Here is a 20,720-nt window from a genome sequence, read left to right as displayed (position 1 = left end):
TAAAGTGCATCCAGTAATTTTTACTATGTTTGAGAGGAAGACACATTGTGACACTAAGCAATAACATCCTTGTTACTTTTTTGTGACTAAATGGTATTGCTTTTTTTAATATTTGCCCACTTACCACTTCAGTATTCACTGTTTCTAGAGAGGAATTAAAATCTGTTTCTTGATGTTTAAGGGGAACGTAATGTTTGCCAAACACAGAAGGAACAGTAAGGACACCTTGACCGGCAAAGATGCTCCAGAAAGTTTACTCTCAGGATTGCTGGAGACTTGGACCAAGTTGGATAGCTCTTGAAAGTAGATCATGTATTTAGGCAATAAAGTTCCCTCGATTTCTCTTGTATTGGTAAGTCTTGTGTATCATCTGGACTGCTGTGGTATTTAGATCACCTAAATCATCTAAAAACCTTGGGAAAATGCAGATTCAGATTTGGTAGTTCTGAATTGGGGTCTGAGGTTTTGCATGTCTGAAAACCTCCAAGTGGCTATGCTGTTGGTCTGTCAGCCACATTTTCAATAGCAAGGACCTCAACTGTATTCTGTATGAAAGAGAGAAGTATGCCTATTCATTTTATTGTCATCAGGTTGGTTTTTCACACACCAAGTAGTGATTGGTAACCCAACAGGTAACTGCTTCTTATATATGTTTGTTGAATAAATGAATGAGAGAACTGTGTCTAAGTTTACTATCAATCTGAAGCATACATGTCCAGAAATTATTTGTAAAGAGAAAAAAAAGGCATAATAAATTTACTTCTGTCTTCCCATTCAGCTTGCATCCTTATTATTTCAATCCCTCTACTTAAGTGCTAATGTTAATATTCATGATCAATTTAACAATTAGCTGGTTGAGCCTATTGGCTAAATAGCCATTAAGGAGTCAGTTCTATTTGTTTATTTGTTAGCATCCACTCTTTATTTTGCATCCTTCAAATGACTTACTTATAAGAATCTTGAGTGAACCTTTAGAGCTGTGATCTACTATATGTGTATGCAGTTTTTATAAGAATTACCTTGTGAATGTGGGGAAAGAAATGAAGAGATGCTGAGTTTAGAATTTTTTTCCATAACAGCAGTAAAATAAACATATTTTAGCTGTGTTTTCTTTGGAATTTTTTTCACATTCTTGTAGTCCACAACCAAAACATAGTATGAACAAGACAATTTTGTGAAAATCTTATCTCATGACTATTTGGATGTTACCTCAGACATGAGGTGATGAGTTCAGAGGGATGGCACTCCAGATTGATTATTTGCTTGCTGTAGTCATAACAAGCTCTCAGCAAACCCCTTTTGAGTGACAGAAGCCAGCAGGATCATACATTAAGCTCCACTCATTGGGGAGTATAACACTACTTTTATCATAAAGGTAAAGAAACATGTTTGTCAGGCCCTTGTTTATTTAGAATATTTATGATAAATTATTATTTTTAATTGTATGAGTTATATTAAAGAGTACTTAATAGAAAAAAATCACAAAAATAAAACATTGGATTTAATATTATTCATAAAAAAGCATCAAAATTTTCAACATCATCTGTGTTTTGGTGTACAAAATATAAAAACACAATTCTTATATAAACTACAATGAAAATACTAATAGCTCTCCCCCCCCCCAAAAAAAAAACCACTTCAATTATCACACCTAAGTCGGTCTGTACATGTGACAACAGCATGTTCCATACACACAAATGACAGGACATTTGTTTTGCTTTTCTGGCCTTTTTGTACTAGTACTTGACATCTCAGTTGTCTTACTGTTTTGTCAGGAGATTTTTACTACATTATCTAGGATGTAGTTAAGAGGAACATAAGGTATCAATAAAATAAAGTATTGAAATCTTAATATATATATATTGTACATTTAAAATAGACATCAATATTTCACATCAGCTGTATACTTGCTTACAAAACCTAAAAGATAACATCAGAAATAAATTTCTATATGGGGTACAATAAAAATACTAATAGAAGTCTACAATAAAAATAAGTTTTGCTCTAACTGTCATATCCAAGGTACTCTTCATACATGACAACTATATTTTACCCATGCACACATCACTTACACTGATAGCACATTTGCTTAGCTTTCCTTTCCTGTGTGGCAATCTTGTCACTTCATTTTTTTAAATTACTTATAATGTAGTAAAAATACAACAGAACAAGATAAAGCCAATCAAGACAATGTAGTGACATTGGTACAGAACTTCAAAGCAGGATATTGGGATAGCAGTAATAGGTACTATAGTATATCTCATTATCTTCACAATAGTTGTCCAGTTAATTAGGTATAGAGAAATCAAACCAAAAACAGACCATTGTAAAACCAATTGATGGAGAATATTGAATAGAGCATGACAAGCATTACAAAACAGAACAGTGAAAATAACCTTTGCCTTGAAACAGAACATAGAAGGAAATCCCCCTTATTTGCTATATTGCATATGGTCATACTCCCAAGGATGCTCAGAACTCTGTCACCAGTTGTTGATGGGGGTGGGGTAGGGGAGGAGATGTTTGATTCTCAGCCTGCACTGGTAGGCTCAGTGGGAACAGCTGACTGGTTCTCTTCCTGGCAGGTGCTAGGGGCGCTTACTAAGAGCAGTCTTGTCACTTCTCTTCCTGTTCCTTCTCATAAAACAGAAAGCTCCCTATTAGATTTTACAACATGCACTAAGAAGGAATTAGATACCAGTAAAATAAAATATCAAATCTATAATGTGTACTTAGACATCAATATTTTCACATCAGCAATTTACATTCTTACAAAACATAACATCAGAAATAAAAATTATGTGAACTACAGTATGAACCACAAACAAAAGCGTATCATAGAAATAATCTTCAACTGTCACACCCAAGGCAGTCTTTACACATGACAACTACATGTTCTGTAGACATCACTTATCACTTATACTTTAGCACATATATTTTGTTTTCCTGTCCTTTCTTGTGGAACACAGTTGACGTCTGTTTTGTTTCCCGGTTGTTATAGTAGGTCTTTGTAATTCTGCACCTGTTTGTTTGCCTGTCAGCTCAGCGATGTGCTCCACGATTTTTGCATAGTTCTCTGGGCAGAAACTGTTTTTACTCTGATGTAAATGATCTCTGTGATCTCCAGTCCCAATCCTCTTAAGAAAATTTCTCCATGATATTTTTGCTTGTTACTTTCTTTGTAAATTATTAATCTGTGTGCCACAGATGTGTAGGATTGGGTAAAACACAAGAAAGATGATCTTTTATAGTAAAATATGTGCTTTCATAACTGAAGAGTGATATGAGTGGTTGATGATGCTGATATTGATGCTGGCCATGTAAGCCAAACTTCCCTGACACTGAAATGGAGCAAGAATAGACTGATACAGACACAGGGAATGTAGACTTCCTTAATTCAGATGAAAAGAAAGCAACAATGTGAATGCATGCAGTATCAGACTAATCAAAATGTTTCAAAATGGTCACATAGTGAAATGGAATAATCCAGTGTTGTAGTTAGGTCCAAAAATATCGTGAGGATCTATTGTGTCAATGTTTTGCTTTGCATTTCAGGTGACTTCATAATTGCTGCATAACTCATCAACAACATCTACTCCAACTTTGGTTTTGTTGTAGAAAGTTTCCATCTCGGCGTTCTGTTTTGTTGAGGCTTTTCTATCAATATTTTGTCATCATAGTTTAATGTTAACATCAGCAAGATCAGTTTTTTTTAACCATATCATATTTGAGGCCAGTGTTACATCTTTCTGATATCCAAGGGTTGTAATATACAATTGTCTGTTTTGAAATTGCAACATGTCATTTGAAATCTCTGCTTTGTTCCTGAATGCAGTTCTTGCACTTGTCAACTTGTGCTCTGTTAACAAATGTAGCACCAGTTGGAAACTGCTAAATCAGTTGTTGAATGTCACATTTCAATTAGTTTGGGAGATAGGAGCAACAAATCTGTTCACAGCATTTTTTGGTTTATTACCATATGAATAAGTACCTGATGCCTGAGTTCCAAGATGAATGTCTAAATTGAAAGCATAGTAAGTCTTTGCATCTACATGAGGATAAATTTTTATGCCATATTTTGACTCATCTATTTTCCATAAGCCTTTGACGTTTCTACTAATGTCATGATTAATCCCTGCTAAGTGCAGCAGACCTGTGACTACTTTCAGTTCAGCTAGTGAAGTGTCATGATAACTATATTTTTAATATGGCTCTTGGTGCACACAGGACATTTTACTTGCATTTAGCCTTTGTGTATTTCACAGCATCTTGCAGCATTTCATTTGTTACAGTCTCCAACGTTAAATGGCAGTGTTGGCATTTTGTCTAATATGTTTCACCTCTGCCAAGATCCTCACTATGTTTCAGACATAGTTGTAATACTGGATCATTCCATTTCATTGAGTAACCTTTTTGCCATATTTTGATTAGATACTGACATTACTGTTTTCTTTTTCATCTGAATCAAGGAGATCTGCATTCCTTGTGTCTGTGTCAGTCTATCCTTGTTGTATTTCACTGTCATAGGAAATTTGGCTTACTTGGCCAGCATCAGTGTTATCATTATCATCTTCGTTATGATCATACACCCACACTACTCTAGTCTTTTGTCGTGAAAGCATATGTTTTACTATAATGGATCATCTTTATCACCTATGCACAAGTAATGTGATGATTCACTTTCGATCTCTGAAAATTGCAAATCAGGGTTTTCATGTGCCATTGTACTGAATTGGACTACTTTTTCCAGAAAAATCAAAAGAAAAGTTTTTAAAATAAATCCTGGAGTGGGTTGGGTATACTGGACCCTCTGTGATGCTCATGTAAACATATGCAAAAACAGCTCAGGTGTAAGGTATGAAACAACCTGTTTGCCAGTGTTTCACATATGCACACACCTTACTATTTGTCACACCAAATGGGTACACACACCTTCTCAGGGAAAGGTACTGAGATGCACAGCTGACTACTATCATGCTAAAATACAAATTTATAATAGAAAGTTTAAGGGGTGGATTCGTTGGACCCAGTGTTATGCTGCTCCTGAATTGTGACAAATTTTCTCTTGAAGAATCCAAACAATTGCTTTGGTTCTTCAATTTAGTAATAAAACTTTGAGATTAAATTAATTATTAAGTCAAAAAATTTTTTTCAAGAATTGACTTATCTCAGGTTAACAGTACTGGGATAAAACTAGACAGAATACTTTGTGGCAAGAAAAATATAATGCTTTGTGACAGCATTTCCCAGAACCACTGATGCTAGTGTGTGTTCAACTGTCAGGTTTAGGGGCCTGTGCCTATAAATCCCAGGACTTACTGAAGCTGAGGCAGTAGTATCAGAAGTTCGAGTTCCACCTGGGTAAATTAGCATGATCCTGTCTCCAAAAAAAAAAAAAAATTTTTTTTTTTAAGGACTCAACTATGTAGCTAAGTGGTTATACTATTTTGGGTTCAATTTCCAATGAATACCAAAACATAAAAATAAAAGTGTCCTACAGGCATTTGTCAAACTTCAGTGGTGTCATCAAAACATTTAGTGAAATTTGCTACTGAGTGCCATCCAATAGAAAGGCAAGAACCTTCAGTAGAAGTGGTGCATTGAAGCTTAGTAACAATGTGACAAGTTTTAACATATTGTGCAGTAGTTGTGTGGTATGGTTGAGAGAAAGTTTATTTTCAAGAGTACCACAGAACAGGGATCACAAAGTCCATTTTAACATGAAATTTTGTCAGTTTCATTGAAATTGTGTGATTGTTCCACTTTAGATTCCAGATTTTTAAGAAATATCATCAAGCAAAATTAACCTTGGATCTATGGTTATGATCCTGAGACAGAGGTTCAAAGTTCTCAGTGGAAATCATTCAGTTTTCCTCATTTAGCAAATACAATCAACATAATGATGACCTTGATTTTATTTTTTACTTTGATGGAATTGTGTAAGCTGATTTTGTACCCAGTACCATTATATTGAACTCTCACTGGTATAAGGGGTTATTAGAGCACTTCACAGATATTGTATATAGAAAATGGCGTGGGAAATGGGCAAATGGTTTCATCTTCCAACATGACAGTGGTTTGTACCACATGTTGCTTCTGTTAAGCAATTTCTCTCAGATAAAAGTATTGCAATGTACCCTCATTCACATTATTCACCAAATCTGGCCTTGTGTGATTTCTGGTTCTTCTCCAAAGTCAAAATAACCATGAAAAGTAACCAGTTGGATTTGATTCAGGGTATGGAGGTAGGCACTTCAACACAACTAAAGACATGGAAAAGGATTTCCAGAACTGCTTCAGAAAGTGGCAAGATGGATGGAATAAATGTTTTGAAACAACAGGAAGTATTTTGAGGGCACTTAATAGCAATGTGTCTTTTACTGTGATTTAAAAAAAATTTTACAGATACAAACATCTTCAATAAAATATTGGCAAATAGGATGCAGCAAATCATCAAGAAGATTATACACCATGACCAAGTAGGATTCATCCTAGGCATGCAGGGATGGTTCAACATATATAAATCAATAAATGTAATCCACCATATCAGTAAAGCCAAAATAAGAATCACATGATCATTTCTATAGATGCAGAAAAAGCTTTTGATAAGGTCCAACATTCATTCATGATAAGAACTTTACAGAAAATTGGAATAGATGGTCTTTACCTCAGTATGATAAAGGCCATCTATGACAAACCAACAGCCAGTATCATACTAAATGGCCAAAAACTGAAAGCCTTTGCCTTAAAATCAGGCACAAGACAAGGATGTCCCTTATCACCACTCCTATTCAATATAGTACTTGAAATACTAGTCAGAGCAATTAGACCAGACAAAGAAATAAAAGGAGTAAAGATAGGAAAAGAACAAGTTAAATTGTAATTATTTGCAGATGACATGATACTCTACATAGAAGACCCCCAAAACTCCATTGAAAGACTCCTAGATAAATTCAGCCATGTAGCTGGGTATAAAATCAATACTCAAAAATCAATAGAATTCCTATACAGTAATAAGAAAATCACAGAGAGAGAAATAAGAGAAGGCACACCCTTCACGCTAGCAACCCAAAAAATGAAATATTTAGGAATTATGCTCACGAAAGAAGTTTAAGATATATACAGGGAAAATTATAATAACACTGAAAAAAGAAATCGAAGAGGATCTCAGAAAATGGAAAGACATCCCTTGCTCATGGATAAGAAGAATAAATATTGTGATAATGGCCATTCTCCCAAAACTGTTATACAGATTCAATGCCATCCTAATAAAAATACCATCAGCGTATCTCATAGATGTAGAGAAATCGTCCTAAAATTAATCTGGAGCGAGAAGAGACCTAGAATAGCAAAGACAGTTCTAAGCAGCAAAGGCAAGGCAGGATGCATCACAATCCCTGACTTGAAGTTATACTGCAAAGCACCTGTAGTAAAATCAACATGGTAGTGAAATAAAAACAGATCTGAAGATCAATGGAATAGATTAGAAAATACAACCACAACTACAAACACACTCAACCACCTTATGTTTGATAAAGGGGCCAAACATGTTCACTGGAAGAACGACAGTCTCTTTAATAAATGGTGTTAGAAAAACTGGTTCTCCAGATGCCGAAAACTAAAACTAGACCAATGCCTATCACCGTGTACTAAATTAAAATCTAAATGGATCAAAGATCTGAATATTAAAACAGAAACACTAATTTTATTGGAAGAGAATTTGGGTAAAAATCCTGAAGGGGTAGATAGAGAATTCGTGAACAGGAATCAAACCGCACAGGAAATACTTCCCGGAATCAATAACTGGGATCATATCTTATTAAAAAGTTTCTGCATGTCAAAAGAAATCTCCAGCATAGTGAAAAGAAAAGCCACAAAGGGGGAAAACATCTTAGTGAACTGTTCCTCAGACAAAGGACTTCTGTCTAAAACATATAAAGAATTAAAAAATATCAAACTCCCGAATTCAAAGATCCAATCCAAAAATGGGCATCTGAGATGAATATGCAATTCTCAGATGAAGAAATACAAATGGCAAATAAACACATGAAAAAATGTTCATCATCATTACTCATTACTCATTAGAGAAATGTAAATTAAAACCACACTGAGATTCTATCTCACTTCTGAAAGAATGGTCTGGATCAAGAAAACCACCAACAAGCTGGAAAGGCTGAGGGGAAAAAGGAACCTTCTTGCATTGTTGGTGGGAGTGTAGACTGGTGCAGCCACTGTGGAGGTCAGTCTGGAGATTTCTCAAAAAGCTAGGATTGGAAGTCCCATTTGTTCTAGCTATTGCACTTGTAGGCATATTCCCAGAAGAACTGAATACATCATACCACAGTGATATATTTGCACCCATGTTTATAGCAGCACAATTTGTAATATCCAGATCTTGGAAACAACATAAGTGTCCATCAACTGAGGAATGGAGAAGAAAGTTGTGGTATTTCATATGAAGCTATAAAGAATGATCACATCGAAATATTTATAAATAAATAGGCACAGTTTGAGACCACACTCATAAGTGAAATAAATCAAACTCACATGTATAAATACAGAATAGTTTCCCTAGTGTAAGAAATGGTAAGAATATATAAAAGAATGTGGTAACCATGATTCCCCATTATATTGCCCTGAAGCCTTATAATGTTTTCCTTCATTAGTTGGAATGGTTTTATTCTGGGTTGTTTGATTTTATTGTCTGTGATGGCATGAACAGCTATTTTGAAGAAAACTAGACATTATAATAGCATGATGATTTAATATCATCTTGTTTTGAAGTCCCACTAAGCTTTTGTTCTTTTGTCTCCTTCAGTTTTATCATGTTGTATCTTATATGTGATAGTATAAACAAAGTTTTTTATAGATAAGGAGATACTATAGTAACCATTGTTAGTTTTCTGTTAGTTGGTTCTGAATACCCTTTAATACTTTCATTTTCTTGAGTGGTTTTACACTGTCTTGTTATGTTTGATAGTATAGCATATGAAGTTATACTCAAATATTTCAAGGAAAGATACACTATGGCAGCTAGTGGTATGTTGGATTGTCTTGTGGTGAAACACTATGTTGCTTAAATTGTTCTGTTCTGACCTGTGTTGTTATGCCCTCTTTTATCTTAATCTTTTTTTAAATAAAAAATTTTAATGTTCACTGCAGAATTTAATCATATTTCATAGCTGACTTTGTAACAGCATGTCTTTCCCATGGAACATTTGCAATTTGTGGACTTTGGGAAAAGTACATCCTACACTGCATTTTATTTTTCTGTCTCTAAGAGAAGGCCCACTGTTATCTGCTTCTAGAGCTTATTTATTTGTGAAATAGTTAAGATATGTTTCAAGACAACAACATGAATTAGTTTAAAATATCAAGAACATATAAAGGTTTCAGATGAAGTAAACTTTGATGACTGCAAAGCAAAATGTGACTCTGTGTTATGGATTAAAATCTGGTGGTCAACTCATAACACCATCTGACCTGAATCAGTATGTTCCTGAGTATAGATGGCCCACTTGAGGATGATTGCCAGCATCAAAGGAGACCTGGAGACCTATTCGGTGCTGTTGGTTCTCCTGTTGCTATGGGTTCTCTTGAAGGAGTTTGCTGAGCTTCTTTCCTGATATGAACTTGGCTGTTCTCATCATCAGAGGATTTGGGGACCTAATTGTTGTTGAGAATGGCTGTGGTTCACTTTGTGGAAACTCTGGTCTTTATGTTGAGCATCGTTTCCTAGCTCCAGAGGGGAAGATTGTGTGCTGCTCAGTCTCCAGGAGAAGCTTGTCATACTGGCTTCATGATATGAACTTGACTGTTCACATTGCTGGAGGAGCTCATGACCTCACTGTCACTGTGGATCGCTGTGGTACTTTTCAGGGGAGCTATGATTTTTACTTTTGAGCATAACTTCCTGCCTCCAGTGCAGAATGCTCAGCCTACTGGCACAAATCATTCATCCTGCTGGCACAGACTTTCTAACTTCTACCACTGACCTTGGGGCCTTCCCTAGGCAGATCTGTGAAACAGGCTTCCATGAGTCATTATTGTGAGCCTAAGGCCTGCAGTTGTACTTGTGTGAGGCAATGCCATGGTCTCTAGGTCTTTAGCTGAATTCATGCAGGGTATTGCAGCTGGATCCAGGTCCTTGCCTGGATTCTCTAGGTCTTTAGTGTGTATACAGATTTCCTGTACTTCTTGTATTTAACTCATTGGGTGGCCATTACAATAGTACTATAAATTTTGTGTTGGTTGTCTTCTCCTTACAAAACCCTTACTATAGCACTGTGTCTTCTAAAACTACTCAGGATATTTTCAGTTTATATACCTTAAGTTTTCTTCTTTCCATTCTAAATTACTACAGGGTTATAGATTATGTACTTTTTCTATCTATTCTGAAAGAGAGCATTTGTATCTCACTTTCAGCTGAACTTCTATAGTTTGGAAATATGTAAGATTCTAGTCATTCATCTTAGCTTGAGAGCTTTTTTTTTTCTTTTGGGAAAAGATAAACTTCTGATTCTCAGAGCTGAAACAGTTGAAAGAAATTGAATATGGGAGCCATTTTTTGTCTTTGATTTTCAAGTTTACATTTCCTCCATCTTCTTCAGACTTAAAGTTTTGAATATTATTTTGGCTATACCGCAGAACTATGGAACTATGTAATCTAGCTGTGTGTTTTATATTTTATCTGTACTGTAGATTTTGTGTTCCCTATTGATTTTTTTCTCTGTGCTGATGATTTTGGAAATGAACTGAGTTGCACTTGCAATTCGCTTTTATAAGAACAGAAATGTAAACAAGAACAGAGTAAATAGATCTTTATAAAGTTGGTTCTTACAATGAAATACACTTTCATTTTTCTTTTGTATTTTGTGGCACTTGCAATTAGAAGGACAAAGTTTATGAACATGAATTATTGGTTAATTTAAGAAAAGGAAATTAAAACAAATTATTGTCAAAGTTCTTAACCTGTAGTGGACGTTTATCTCAGAGGTATATGATGAGAGGTTTTAATCTGTTAGGCCTGTATAATCTTTTCTTAGCAATACCTAATTCTTTAATATGCATAGAAAGGTTTTTTTTTAACCCCTGTGGAGGCTGTAACTAGTCATTACTAACTGAAAGTTGACTGAGAGTTGAACAGGGTTTGTGAGAAAGCAGGGTCTTTCCACTGCCTAACTGATTGAGACCTGAGTCTACCAAAGCTATAAAAAAAGGTATAAGAAAGCTATAAACAGTATTACGGTTCGCGTGTGCATGCGAGTGCACACACACACACACACACACACACACACACACATGCACACACACACACACATGGTCATTTCAGACTTGGGTCTGAAATTCCAGGAAAAAAAATACATATATATATTTACACCTATAGTTAAACTTTTATAAAGATTGTAGTTATATAAACTTCTAATGATTTATATATTTATGAATCTCACCAATTGTCAGTTTATACTTCAATATACAACATCTGTATCATACTGATTAGAATTTTAATGGATACCATTTGATATGCTTTAGGGTGAAAATACAAGAGTAAGTAAACATGTTAATAGTGGGTATATCTGGGTGATGGGATTTTAGATAATCGTAATTATGTATATGGCTTCTCAGATTTTTATAATGAGCACTCCTCAACTTTTTAATCAGAAAAAAATATTGATTTAAAATGACTCTCACTTATTGGGAAGACTTCTACAAACTTTTAAAAGTTCTTTTTCCATCACTTTTTAATATTAATCTTTCTTTTGAAAACTGTGCGATTCTCTTATCTCATAACTCAAATAAATAAGTATGACTTCCTATATTTGTCAGCTATAGCTGCCTTAACACAGCACTCTAGACTGGGGAACATAAGCAATGAAAATTTGTCTTGCAGTTCTGGAGGCTGAGAACCTGTGATCAGGATGTCAGCATGGTTGGGCTCTCTTCCTGACTTGTAGATGCCTACTATTTGCAATGTACTTATGAGGGGAGAGGAAATGGGAAGAGGGTAGAAAACAAATGCACTTATGTCTCTTCTTACTAGAGTCCTAATGTCATCATTAGGACCCAATCCTCATGAACTCATCTAGCTCTCACTGCTTCCCAGATTTTTATATGAACATGCCTGTTCTCCAGATACTTCACACAGGCAGTTAGAGCTTGAACATATAAATTAGAGGGGCAAGCTTTCAATCTATCACTCCTTTTATCTAAACTGGTAGCATATAAGATTTTCAGACATAGCATCCAAGATTGAAAAGTATTAACAGACTGTAAAAAAAGTACAAATGGTAGTTACCTCCAGATTAGAGATGTTCTCTATTTTCTATGAATTTAAAGTATGTTTCTTTTGTAAGTAGAAAAATGCAACATGTTATTTTTAAAACAAAATGAAACTAGAATGTAGAAAATTTCAAAATCTTTTCATTTTATCTTCTTGGGATTTTTTTTCTAAGAATTAATGAAAGCATCCACTGTGCTTTAAGAGTGTGAGAGTCCAAAAAGTAGCTGTCACTGTTTTTCTTCCTTTTATATGATGGCAGTGTAATTATAATAATTTTGTTATAATACCACATTAGGTACACTATGTAACATAGAAAAAGTAAGCCATATAATAACTGGAAACATAAAACAATCATATTTGTTGAGTTTTTTTTTAATGAGTTATAAATAGAGTAGCTCATTAATTGTGTTTACTTTTGGAATGCTTCACCTTGCAGATTATAGTAAAACAAAGACATTTAGTTTAAGAAAAAGAATTGGTGGCTTGCTTTCACTAACACTCAATATCAAATTTAAAACAGCCTCCTTAAATATTTGCAATAAAGCAAATAAATGGTGACTTAAAGTCAAACCTTGATATGTTTCATACCAAGGCTGATTTGAGTTTAATTTGTGAAGTTGGGGAAGGGTGTGTGTGTGTGTGTGTGTGTGTGTGTGTGTGTGTGTGTGTGTTTAGTTCCTTCTGTAAAAGATCTGTCTTGTCTGCTTTCTAATGCATTGTCTCTTACTATGTGCTCTCTTGTGTATAGTCTCTCATTGGTTGTTTTGTCTCAATCCCACATCTGAATGTAATATTTCTAGTTTTTTTGCATCTGTAAATCAGTAGGTTAGAAATGTCTTGCAAGGTAGACATGTTTTTTTGGTCACATACGTACTTGACTGGTTGCCAAGTAAATCATGTTGTGATATTTTATTTCTTGTTGCTATAAATTTTCAATATTTAGTGTATCAGTCATACTAAGTCAATGTTCAGTAATTTAGTTTCACTTATATCTGTATTTTAGATGAGAATTCTTTTCCATATTAATGGGTTTGAATTTTCCTTAGTGTCAGATTCTGAGCATGCATTATAGAATCAGCTACGGCACATACACAGTGAGTGAGCCATTGTTATGTTTATAAGCAGACTCAAAAAATACTGTACTTTACTCCAAATTATGGATTTGACCATGTTTTGTTTTTTGCTGCTTTAGATTTTTTGGGGGACTGTTGCTTTGGTAATTTGGCTCCTTCATGTTAGTGAAACATATCTGTGTAACTCTTTGTATTATGTTGACACATAACAACAGTAATAACTCCCTTAATACTTGATTGGGAATGTCGTCATTTCAGTGATGATCCCCCAAAATAGAAAAAGCAAATTATTCTGAATTCAGAATTATGTCTACAACATAGTTAATGTATTACTACCAAAATCAGATTCTTAAATTCTGTTTAGACACTGCCAATAAAAGTGTTCTTTTTTTTCTTTCCCTTTTTATGAAAAGGACACAAAAATTGCTTCATTGGAGAGAAACATAAGGGATCTTGAGGATGAGATCCAGATGTTAAAAGCCAATGGTGCGCTGAACACTGAGGACCGGGAAGAAGAGATCAAACAAATAGAGGTTTACAAAAGTCACTCAAAGTTTATGAAGACCAAGGTATGGCCCAGAGTTAGAGTCTTTTATATTATTACTGTGACTGGAAAGTTATGGTTTGCATACATACTACTTCTAAATACCACATGATCTGCTTTATGTAATATCATGAAATATATCGACAATAAAGAATAACGTGGAATATTTTTAGTTCACAAATACAGATTCCAAAAAAGGATCAAGGAAAAGCTTTGGTGAAATTGCTACTCATTGTGATGTTCAGACTCCTCTAATGGATTCTTTTGCTGTTTCTCTATTTCAGGAATTAACCTATTTTGTTCTTGTTCAAATGTTTAGTTCTCCTATGTTCGCTAATTTTTTAACATTGCTATTTTGTCAACTTTCTTGCCCATCCTTAGAAGATAATTACCTCAAATGGTGTTGCTCTAATCAACCAAATTAAAGCATTTCAGTGTTATTAAGACATTTTGATTTTGGTATGTTTTTTCCATTCTTCCGTTTACTGAAATTATTCAATTTTTCTAAACCTCAGTCTCTTCTTCCATAAAATAAGGATAAGAAAACCATCTCCACCACTGAGTTGACTTATTGTTATTATCAATTGCTGTGGAATATTTATAAAATATTATTAGGGTTACTTGCTCTGTTCATTTATATTAATATTTCCAGTTTTAAATAATCAGTTTTTAGTTTTCAAAATTAAACTCTGGAGTGAGAACTTGAATATTATTTTTACATATGTATCATAATTAAATTTATGAGCAACCCCAAATTGACATCTGAAGACTGTAAGATCATTTTTTTCTAATCTATAAAACTGTTTCACTTCTCAAAATAATAATCATATCAAGTTTAAAAACGTTTTTTCTTTTTTGTCACTTTTAAATGTCCCTGTTCTAATCTTGTTTATTGCCTTATAAAGTGAAACAGAGTAAGAGTGATACAGACTTCTGTGAGAAAGTTCTGGGAGAGGAGAAAATGTTTAAATTATTATTTTTTTAGTGTAAAACATGCATACTCATTGCAGAGTTTGTAAAATATAGAGGGAACCTAAAAATATATAGTATTTACTTCATCTATGTTTGTTTGTATACATGTGTATATTTCTTTCTTCTTTTTTTTGTCTTTTTCCTTTTTATCAGTACTGGGCATCGAACTCACGACTGCCTGCTTGCAAGGCAGGCGCTTCTGACGCTGAGCTAAAACCCCAGCCCCACACATGTATACTTCTACAAGAAAAAAAACCAAAACCTATGTTTACCTCTACCACTTTTCTATCTTAAAATAGATGCTGAGATTATGCCTGAAAGTGTAGAGACTGGAAATAAAGGAGAATGTCCAATGAATTTGAAAGTAATCATTTCCTTCAACATGTAGAACAGATTGCCTAGTGGGTTTTCCTGCTCAGTGTCCCCTTCTGTTTTCTTTTTTTACACTACCTCTCTCTCAGAGAGTCGAGCTGAGGTCTGGTAAGGATAGAGTTAGGGTGACCTGGTGTGGCCTGCTGGGAGTGCCTGAATTACTCTGGAAGTGAATACCAGAGAAACAGATATGAATGAAGTCGAGAAGTTTCAGGAAATTATTGTTTGGCTTAAACTTTTCCTCCTTACTCTGTTATTCAACGATGGGAGATGATTGTTGAATCCACTTTTAAAACTGAAAATGCTAGAAATTTTGCAAACTCCTCCCTTCATCATGAACTGTGTCCAGGTGAATAAAGCATTTATACAGTCTATAAAGCAAGGTAAGGAACTGTATTAGGCCACTCTTGTCTGACACACTATCAATCCTTGAGTTAGAGTTAACTTTAAGTGGGTTGTTGCAGAAGTGGTCAGGCCTGGGGAATGTTCAAGGAGATCTCCTAGTGGAATGAGGCTGAGGACTAATGCTGATCTACAGATCCTGGCAAGTTCTGGCCCACCTATGTTAGCTGCTTGGCCCTGGGAGAGTGACTTTAGTCACTCAGCTACACTTCCTGCCTCTCTAAAATGACGTCAGCACTGCCAGACTTAGAGGGTGGCTCAAGGGGATTAAATAAGGATTTAATCAGATAACACAGTTAAAGTGCCTGGCTCATAATGTAGCTAATAATTTATAGTTATTCTTAAATAACTATAACTAAATATAATATAATAAATTCAAAGTGATATATAAAATAGATTTCTAGATTTCTAAGAAATACAAACTGAAATGAGTTATTTCATAGATACCTCTTACACTGATGAATGAAACTAGTGAGTTTTTGTATTTTTCTCTTTTAAAAAATGCTTTTACTAGCTTGAACCAGGATATTTGTAGCTCATTACTTCACTTGATTTTTTTTTTTTTTTTTTTTTTGGTCTTTTTCGTTTTTATCGGTACCAGGGATCAAACTCACGACTGCCTGCTTGCAAGGCAGGCGCTTACACCACTGAGCTAAACCCCCAGCCCAACTTCACTTGATTTTTTAAAAATTTTCCTGCTTTGAGCAGAATTCCTTATCTAAGTCTACAAATGCTACTTGTATTGATTCTTATAAACAATAAAGCATGTAAGTTTGGAGGCAAGGAAAATATTTTAAGTAGCCATGCAGAAGAACATGCACTGCTGTTTTGACCTTGAGCAGATGATTGGAGCTGATGAAGCTTCCTGAAATTTCTGTGATTAAGTAGTAGGGAGGGATTAAGTTGCTTTTATAAATATGACATCATAACAAAACCAGGTCATTACATTTTTGGAAAAGTGGAGGAAGGGTTGCAAAAAATATAAAAGTAGAGTTTTTGGATCTCTGCTTGTGAAGCCAAGAATTCCAGACCTAACTGGCCAAGGCTAAAATTCCCTAGCTCATAGATGTTTTCCTTGAGCATCAAGTTTAGGAGATCGGTGCAGGTTTCCTTTGTTGGAATCTCTAATTCTTATCTCAGCTCAAGAGGCATAGAGGAATCAGATCTTGAGAGCTAAATCTAGAAGCATGGAAAGCATGAGTGACTTTAGGGACTTTGTTAAGCCTTTGAGAATGGCTTATAAATAGCTGTTTCCCCCAAAAACAATGCCTCCTCTTTCTGTACAAGGCTGCGTTCCTAGTCTAATAAATTTGTTATCTACCAATTCCAGTATGTCTATATTAGCTGCTCCCTCTGTTTTTAGTTCTGTCAGAGGAACCACTCAGCTCTCTTAGATCTCCTTCTTTATTCTTAATTTGTAACACATTTTCTCATAAACCTCTAATGGATTACAAATCTTATAATCCAAACTGCATGATAATAAGCATATCACTTTTTAGAGCTACTGTATGTGCAGTGAATAAGAAACTGTTTTGCTTGGCAGATTGGTTTTTTCAGGGTGGTGGTTGTGTCACAAACATAAGTGGGGGAAGAATTTTCAGATGGAATGAAGTGTGCCTGATCTCCACGTGAGTTTCATATGAAGCATGTGATGTTATTTTGATTGGCTTTTCTTCTGGCTTTCACAGAGAGAGAGAGAGAGAGAGAGAGAGAGAGAGAGAGAGAGAGAGAGAGAGAGAGAGACTTTCTTCAGCTTCAGTTTTCATGCATGTTCTATTGCATTGTTTTCCATTTTTATTGATTCTGTGGCTGTAAAAGAAGTTAAGAGGCATGTTTTAATGGAAGAATATGAATTTTTACCTTGTAATTATATTTCCCTTAGCAAAGCCTTTTTCTGTTACTATCTATATAAATCTTCATTTAAAATGTACATCATATACATATGAATTGCCAAAACTGAACTAAGAAGATGTAAAAACCCCAAATAATCAAATAATAGGCAATAACATATAAGAAGTAATAAAAAATCTGCTAAGAAAAGCTCAGATCTGGATGGATTCACTGCTGAATTCTACAAAAATGGTGAAGAAGATCTAACGCAAACACTTCTCAAAACTCTTCAGTGAAACTGAAAGGAAAGGAGCTGGAAGGTAACTTTACTCTCCTTCCTAAGTCAGACAAGGATCCAACCAAAACAGAGAGCTACTGGTCAATCTCTTTAGTAAATATAGTTTTAAAAGTCCTCAAGATGCTGGCAAACAGAATGCAAAAAAAAAAAAAAATCATCAGAAAAATTGTACATAGTGACAAAATAGGCTTCATTCAGGGATGCAAGGATAGTTTAACATACATAAATCAATAAGTACAATAGATCACATAAAAGAGAAGCCAGGACAAAAACCACAGTCATCTAAATAGACATAGAAAACCCTTTGACAAAACCCAACATCCATTTATGATGAACACTGAGGAAAGTAGATATAGAATGACTTTATCTTAATCCAATAAAAGCCTTTTATGATGAACCTCCTGCCCATATCATATTAAATGGTGAAAAAGTGAAAGCTTTTCCTCTAAAATCAGGAGCAGGATAAGGATGTCCACAATCACTACTTCTGTTTGACATAGTACTCAAAACATTAGTAGAGCAATCAGGTAAAAGGAAGAAATAATATAGATCTAGACAGATAAAGATTCAAATTATCATTATTTGTAGATGCGCAGATGACCTGATGCTCTACACAGAAGATCCAAAAAATGCCACCAAAAGACTCCTACAATTGATAACCAGATTCAGTGGAGAAGGATACAGAATCAACAACACAAAATCAGTAGCATTTCTTTATACCAATAATGAACTCACTAAGAAAGAAATCAGGAAAAAAGAATACCATTCATAATAGTACTAGGAAAAATTAAATACATAGTTATTAACCTAACTAAAGAAGTGAAAACCCTCTACAATGAAAACTACAGGACTTTGAAAGAAAAGAGAGAAGAGGATAACAGAAAATGGAAAGATATCCCCTGTTCATGGATAGGCATAACCACATAGTAAAAATGACTTGAGTCATTTTGTGGGAGATTAGATACACTTTGAGAACCTAAGTGTAAAATGGAAAAAAAAAAAAATGAAACACACAAGCTTAAATGTTACATAGTTTCTCTTCTATGAGAAACACAAAATTTTGTTTTTTAAAAAAGTAAAATAAAAGATAACAAGAGACATTTTTTTTTTCAAATGGGAAGGGAATTAAGGAATGGAGGAAGAGATGAAGGAGCAGAGGGGATAAAAAAAGGAATTAAGGAATGTTGGCACATGTACCAACTCCCCAGAAGGAATGTAACCATTATGTAATGCAAACATGTACTAATGAAAAAGGAAAAATAAAAAAATAGAATTCACTTCATGACAGTCCCAGAGTGAAAGCTATTAAAGCCTTTGGCTATTTAACATTTATAGACTGAAATAACTTTCTTGTTATCAAAATACGCTATTTCTTCTGAAGAAAGTAGGTGTGTGCAAAGCCTGCCATGCCCTTCCTTCTTCTGAATCATTGATTTCATCCAAATTTCTCCTTCTCTACTCCAACCTTCATACCAGCTTTCAACACTGGTCTTTCTGGAAGTTAGTACAAATCAGTTTTTTTAACTATGAATATCACCCTTGCTTAGGCATGCAGAGCTGAAAGTTTGTTAGGTTATAATTTCAGATGAGTCAGTTTCATATGTAGAGTGAACTATATACTGTGCTCTCAGATACAACTGGATATGATTTGGGAGCCATATCCCCCTAAGAAAAATGCTGAGCATGCTAATCAGCACAGGGTCTAATTTCTTTGTATCATTTTAGGCAATCCTTAATTCTCATCTTTTCTCTTTTTGTTTATATTTCATTCTTATTGTTTGAATATGAGAGAACTTCTTACTTTTGTTCCATGTAGAAATGACCATGGGCTTATGATTCACTTAAGGAAGTAATGTGTTTCATGAATTACACATCACTGAGCAGTGTTTATTTTTTTCACAAAAACAGTGCTAAACTATCATGATTTTTTTTCCCAAGTAAACTTTTAAACAGAGCCAGAATCTTTCTCAAGGTCGTTTTCCATTGACCTACTAACCTAGTTCAGATTTAGTAAGTGGAGTGAAACCTTGTTGTTCTCTTCTATAATTTGACTTTGTAGAAATAGGATTTCCTATCATACTCAATTTTCTAGGAAGAAAATTGTAGTCTCTTTATTAAGCTCAGTTCATGCTCAACTATTTCATCAGTAGCTTGATTACTCTTATGTCAGTTTTTGTTTATGGAATCAACAGAAAATGCAAACTGAAATATATTTATTAAAAAATTTAATCTTTTTTATTTTTTGTGGTACTAGGGATCATACCGACCTTGTGTTACCAGGCAGGTACTTGTGCTGCTGAGATAAGTCCCTGGCTCTTAAAATACTTTAATCTTAAAATGTGCTTATGCATCACAGGCTTAGAAATAATCTCATGTGTCAGAACCAAGCCATAGCAGGCAGCTCATGTTCTAAGTAGAACACTGCTTGTTTATTTATTCCTATTGCCATTTTGTCAGATGGATGGCCTTGAAATAGATGTCAAATGGATGTCATAATAACACAACTTTGGAGAAAAGAATAAGAGGGCTGGGATGATTCAGATGGAGAACGTAATAGGAGCCATTGCTCCTGCCACCACATGACCCAGGGGTCCCAGACAGTTATGCCATTGCTGTGAAGGCAAATTCCCATACTTGTACTCTATCCTACACTTACAATAAAAAGATAGAGAAAAAAAATGTATTTTAAACTTGGAGCCAAGTAAAATTTGAAAAGGTAAATTTTGAGAATTTATAATCCTAGTTGGCTCTGAGATGGATATTCTATATGAGATGAACCAAAAGCTTAAAATAAGTAATGTGTTTAATGGAGTCCTTGGTTGGTATTGTTGCCAGGTATTTGTAGAGGCAAATGCATTGAATGATGCACGTTCATTGTAAAGCTCAAAATCTATCAATGTAATATTTGAAATTCAGTTTCAAAAAAATATGAATGCACAGCAGAAAGAA

General features: G+C 34.6%; 1 protein-coding gene across 13 annotated transcripts in view; it reads left to right on the top strand.

The window, feature by feature from the left end:
• Erc2 (ELKS/RAB6-interacting/CAST family member 2) overlaps positions 1–20,720 on the top strand; it is a 1,000,708-nt gene that overhangs the window by 337,648 nt on the left and 642,340 nt on the right. For all 13 annotated transcript variants that reach the window (XR_010050129.1, XR_010050130.1, XM_063257298.1 and 10 more), the window contains one exon: positions 13,767–13,922. Coding sequence is in view for 11 of the 13 variants with exons in the window: in XM_063257298.1 (XP_063113368.1) it covers positions 13,767–13,922 (156 nt within the window). In the remaining 2 variants the exon portion in view is untranslated. The remainder of the gene's footprint in view (positions 1–13,766; positions 13,923–20,720) is intronic.

This window comes from Cavia porcellus, unplaced genomic scaffold (assembly GCF_034190915.1).
Source record: "Cavia porcellus strain 051 isolate PalLab524CR breed Dunkin Hartley unplaced genomic scaffold, mCavPor4.1 scaffold_10, whole genome shotgun sequence".
NCBI classification, from domain to species: Eukaryota; Metazoa; Chordata; class Mammalia; order Rodentia; family Caviidae; genus Cavia; species Cavia porcellus.
The sequence above is the reverse complement of the archived record's forward strand: the minus strand, read 5'-3'. Positions and strand labels throughout refer to the sequence as shown.